Source organism: Leuciscus leuciscus, assembly GCF_965113295.1.
Source record: "Leuciscus leuciscus genome assembly, chromosome: 6".
Classification (NCBI taxonomy): Eukaryota; Metazoa; Chordata; class Actinopteri; order Cypriniformes; family Leuciscidae; genus Leuciscus; species Leuciscus leuciscus.
In genome coordinates this window covers 23,562,208-23,567,650 of record NC_138730.1, presented here as the reverse complement: position 1 = coordinate 23,567,650, position 5,443 = coordinate 23,562,208, and the positions used below count along the sequence as shown (strand labels likewise).

Sequence of the window (5,443 nt, the reverse complement as noted above, 5' to 3'; positions counted from 1 at the left end):
GCTGCTGGTGGTGTGTGTTTAGTGCGGGTCTTTCAGGCACAGTTGAGCCACTTGCTGATGTCATTCTGCTGAGAGGAATGGCTGACAGGGGCTGCCAAAGCAGGCAGCTCTCCGCTAATCTTGACATTGAAGACTTTAGCTGTAAATGACAGAGATTGTGTTATTACATATATTCTGATTTAATGTACCGATTCAAAGAAACTGAGATGTGACTGAAATTTTTATTTTAATCTTCACAAAATGTCAACTTTTAAACACACAAGTAATACTTTTGATCTGTTGCAAGACAAAATATTGTTACTTACGCCATGAGAAAACAAAGTAATCGAAACCATCGGGCTTCTTGGGGTTGGGCATGGACATGGCTGATGTCACAGGGGTCGGGAAGCCCTTCATTTTGAGTTTGATGTTGATCTCCCCCGACAACTGGATCTCTGTCAAATGAGACGTATCAAATGACTTTTGAGGTTGTATTTATTCATTTGCAGTGCTGTCGTCATTAACTAAAACTAATAGTGTTAAAAATCATTTTCATTCATTGAAATAAATCTGAAATAACATTTTAGAAAATAAAAATAAAATTAGAAATGTCTCTGCTATTAACTGAAGTAAAACAAGTTTAAGCTGATTGCTACTCAAATTTCTAAAACTTAAAAAATAAAACTTAAACAAATTACAAAGGTAACATAAAATGGCTTAGTAAAAAAAATTAAATTCAAAATAAATACTATAGTAGCATATAAATAATCCTGTTCTGTTGCTATTATTTTCAATGCACTGGTTAAGACAAGTACCTCAGTTTAGCATTTAGTACTTTGTTCATGTAGTACCTGCTTGTCTGGCACGGCGGATCTTGGCGTACACTGAATTTTTGGATCTCTTTCCACTGCAAGTTGGTCCACTTCCAGGGGGATAAGAGAATTTCTGAATTGTGCCTCCTGATTTGAAAATGCAAATTATTATTAATATTATCATTTTAGTTATTTCTAATGATGCTGATCAAACATGGGAGGCCGAGAGCACCTTTCTTGAAGAAGAACACCGACTCAGGCTTCTTTTTGGTGGCTGGGATTGGCAAAGCAGCAGTGATCTCCCCGGTGAGCCCACCAAAGTCCTGGGACACCGATCTGGGATATCCAGGCTCCTTAACACCATTCTCAAAACTCCAGTAGTTGTCACCCTTAGTGAAGGAAAATGTACAATTCTGTGTTTTTTTTTAGGGCTTGCAAACACAGTTGGTTTGCAACATTTTGCATGTTCTTCAGTACCTTAATGATGTAGGTCTTGCCCTGGCAGTTGCAGCGTGTGAAGGCCGTGTCGATGGGAGACGGGATGCCCAGTTCTTCAGTGATTCTACGAGCAGGACCGGCCCTTTTGGTCTTGGGGTTCAGCTGCCAGAAGAAGTGACCTGAGAAGGAAAGCACTTTTCTTAATTAGTGTCTTTAGAAAAAAAACGGAACAATATGCAACAAAATATATACAGAAGTTTTACCTCTGAAAACTAAGACGGTGCCGTTGAAGAGAGTTACCATTCCATCGATGGCAAGGCCACTGCAGAGATCAGGGTCTGAGTTTGCATCTAAAAAAACAACAATAATGGTTCAAATATGTTCAGATTTAATTTATTTTAATTAACTGATTAACCAGAAGTATATACCATGAAAGATTGACAGTATATGTTAAATTATGCCCTAATAAAGGTAAAATACCCATTTTTTACCCCCATCATTCCAGGGGACAATCATTCTTCCGGAATGAAATTTTTATTTATTTTTATACTGAATACAACTCATTTTAAATATTTTCATACATCAGTGTTGATTTCAGGAACATGAACAAATTCATAAGTTTTACATACCAGCTCCTGCAGGGCTGTTGGTTGGCATGGCCTTGGCGATGTCTGCAGGAGTGCTGGGTCGACCTGAACCAGAGCCAGGTCCGCTGGACGGCCCGTCACCTTGTCCGCTGACAGAGAGGGAGACCTGCACAGGGATGGTTAGGGGATTCCCAAAAGAAGGTCCCATTGCCTGTAGTGGCCCAGAGGAAGGTACCATTGCCTGTAGTGGCCCAGAGGAAGATACCATTGCCAGTAGGGGCCCAGCTGCAGGAGCAGGACCGGATTCTGGTAGAGGGAACCCGGACGGGTTGGAACCAATACCTTTGAAGGCATATATGTAGTTTGGTTAATACTTTGATTATCAAATCAGGGCTAAGGACTCAGGGTCTAAGGGAGGGTCAGAAACAATCCTTCACTAACCCTATCCAACAGTGACTATGATATTGCGATCCAAGGGAATCACTATTACAAAAGTGTAAATATTCATTGATGCTCAAGAAGTTTTTAATCATCCAGGTAACGACGCACATCAGAATCAAGTGTATGTAAACTTTTGAACTGGGACTTTTGTGTAAATTCTGTTTTTTTTTTCTTGTGGTCTATATATAAATATATTTATATATAATATATCTATATTTTTTATGTGAAATAGCTTACTTTAAAAGACCAAAACTTTTTTTTATTTTTTTTATTCTGCAAGGGTAAACTTGTGACCGCAAAAGTATAAATATTTAATGCTGACTTTTAAAATTACTTTGGGTGCAATAAAGTAGTTTATTTTCGTTGGTCAAGACACATTATAGAGAAATTAATAAAAATCACTCAAATGTATTTTATTCAAATCATTCTGAATTTGCACAAATTGCTTTTGAATTCAGCCAAAGCCCTTTGGATCATGAATTGAATCAAGTCTAACCAACCATTGCAAGATAATGTGCTTTCCCACCAAGTTTCTGAAAATCTCATGCAATCCCAGAACCAGGCCTGATGTAAATGTATGCAGATTTAAATTAGTTGTCTCTTTCCCATTAAAAGTACATTTCTTTTTTATTTTAATAAGTGAATTATTTTAAAGTAAGCAAATGAAGCTGTTACCTGGTATGTCAGAGGGTGTCAGAGGAGCATATGAGACGATGTCCAGGGGCAAAGGGCCACCAGCAGGAAGTGATGGAGCTTCAGATGGAGACATAAAGTTATTTAGTTACAAAAAAAAAAAATTCCCCCCCACAAAAATATTAAGCAGCACAACTGATTTTAACATTTATAATATTAAGAAATGTTTCTTGAGCAAAAAATCTGCATATTAGAATGATTTCTGTAGGATCATGAGACACTGAAGACTGGAGTAATGATGCTTAAAGTTCAGCTTTACCATCACAGGAATAAATTACATTTTATAATATTTTAAATAGTAATAATATCTCATAATATTACTGTTTTTAACTATTTTTGATCAAATAAATTCCGCCTTGGTGAACACTAGAGACTTCTTTGAAAAATATAAAAATATCTTACCAAATAAATCTTAGTGTGTGAATGTATAAAATCTGCTTTCTGAACTTACCAGCTCTCATGAGATCTGGGCTTTGCTGGGCTGCGAGACATGCTGCCATACACTCCTCAGTATAATCTAAAAAACACAACATAAAAATACACTTTGTCATTATCCAATCTGAAGTTATTATAAAATGAGAGCTCAGGCGGGCTCACCATTGGTGATTGCATAAATCATAAACCACTGTCGTTCACTAATATGTCCTGTTTTATCTTCTGGTCCCAACTTTTGTGCGAGTGAACAAATCTCAATAACCCATTAGATTGGGTTGGTCTGTATCCCGTTCAGTTACCTGTAATCTGTGAGATACAGTCTGTCTTTGCAATTAATCTCCACAGATTAAACATACCTGTACCTTCCTCCTCACTCTCGCTGTCTGAAGGCTTCTTGAAGGCTCTGAGGGGCTTCAGATCAGGCATTTTTGGTGTTTTGGTCTTGGGAGGGACTGAAGACAATTTTGACTTTATGTTTAACATGTTGTAGCTTGAAGGAATGATCTTTTCCTGAATTTACTGTGCATACAGCCAATCAGCACTAAAGGGGTCCTTCAAGCTGTCACCAAAATTAACCATGGTTTTATTATGGTAAAAGTGTAGTAACCATGTTTTTTTTTTTTTTTGGTGGATTGATTATAATAACTATAACTATGGATGCCATGGTTTAAGTACAATAACGTTTATTGGTTTTATTTGTAGTAAAATCTTGGTTAAGGAAAGGTCATAGTCATACAAAAAAAGAGGATTAAATACACATTAAAATAATACCTGTTGGTTTGTCCAGTTTTGAGCTTCTTGCAACTTGCAATTGGGAGAAAGCATCTGATGAAAACAAAAATAAAGTCAAAACTAAAATAAAACTGGTATCTGATCAAGTCAGTACATTTTCAAAATGTTCATGTCATTTATAACAATTTGAATGAATGTAATCTAGGTAGCAAATAGTCATGTTAGGTAGTGTTTTTACGCGGGGGTCCCTGTCGTAGTGTAAAGCTTCATGTGTAAAGCTTGTGTCTGTCCTACCACACTGCGGGCTGTAGTCCGGGCAGCAGGTGTTGTGCAGCACACAGTCCGAGTCGCACTCACACTGTCTCCCGCGCAGGAACGGCTCACCACAGCGACCCCTGCACGAGTCCCCTGCCAATCACACACAACAGTTTTAACCCTGTCAAACCTACCCTATCATATATGACAGGTCTCGAAATTATCGACATGATCAAAATTTTGCTGAAAAAACTGTTTACACAATCTTGCACTATGATTACACACGGTACAAATGTCTTTTTGCTGTAAAATCTTTCATGATTTCTAAGTAAATGTGAGGATAACTTTTAATTTTGTTATTAATATTTCAAGATGCACATAAAACTAAGGATTTAAATATCATCTTATTAAGACACAACTGATATTTATATGCATTTTGTGCAATCTGTTGTACTGATTTTGTATTACAAGCTAGTTTTTGGTCATGAATAACAACAACTGCATTTTTTTTTCTTAGTTTGGGCCTCTGAATAAAACTGGGGTGTTTTTTCCCTCCTCGAGTATGTATTCCCATATTCTCACTGTATATAAATAATGTATATGTATATGTAATGTACATTGGCCATAAAATTGGCCATAAAAATGCAAAGCACATAATCCAAATTATTCATAATTCTTTAATTCTTAACGTTTTTCTAAACGTTCAATAAACTGTTAAATTAAAAAGATCTGACTATTATTTCATATGACAGGCTTTACATCATTAATTGATTCAATTATTTACAAGAAACTCAGAAACGTCGATGTATAAAGTTAAAATGACTACATAAAAATGGAAAAACAAGAAAAAGCAAAAGGAAAAACAAGTATCCAGCAATACCAGCATACATTTAAACACATTTAAAGGGATAGTTCACCCAAAAATGTACATTAAGTCATAATTTACTCACCCTCAAGTTGTTCCAAACCTGTATGAGTTTCTTTCTTCTGTTGAACACAGTGGAAGTCAATGGGTGCCATCAACTGTTTGATTACCAACATTCTTCAAAATATCTTCTTTTGTGTTCAACA

General features: G+C 36.4%; 1 protein-coding gene across 3 annotated transcripts in view; it reads right to left on the bottom strand.

Moving 5' to 3' along the window:
- Positions 1-2: 2 nt before the first annotated feature.
- The window catches only part of prg4a (proteoglycan 4a), a 6,779-nt gene continuing 1,338 nt past the window's right edge, over positions 3-5,443 (bottom strand). For 2 of the 3 annotated variants that reach the window (XM_082172315.1, XM_082172314.1), the window contains exons 4-14: positions 4,412-4,525; positions 4,157-4,210; positions 3,402-3,467; positions 2,933-3,010; positions 1,859-2,158; positions 1,493-1,579; positions 1,269-1,408; positions 1,024-1,180; positions 831-938; positions 306-434; positions 3-139 (exon numbers count right to left, since the gene is read on the bottom strand). In XM_082172315.1, coding sequence (XP_082028441.1) covers positions 33-139; positions 306-434; positions 831-938; positions 1,024-1,180; positions 1,269-1,408; positions 1,493-1,579; positions 1,859-2,158; positions 2,933-3,010; positions 3,402-3,467; positions 4,157-4,210; positions 4,412-4,525 — 1,340 coding nt within the window. In that variant the 3' untranslated portion in view covers positions 3-32. Of the gene's footprint in view, positions 140-305; positions 435-830; positions 939-1,023; positions 1,181-1,268; positions 1,409-1,492; positions 1,580-1,858; positions 2,159-2,932; positions 3,011-3,401; positions 3,468-3,741; positions 3,835-4,156; positions 4,211-4,411; positions 4,526-5,443 lie in introns of those variants that run through there. The other variant, XM_082172316.1, reaches the window with a different exon arrangement.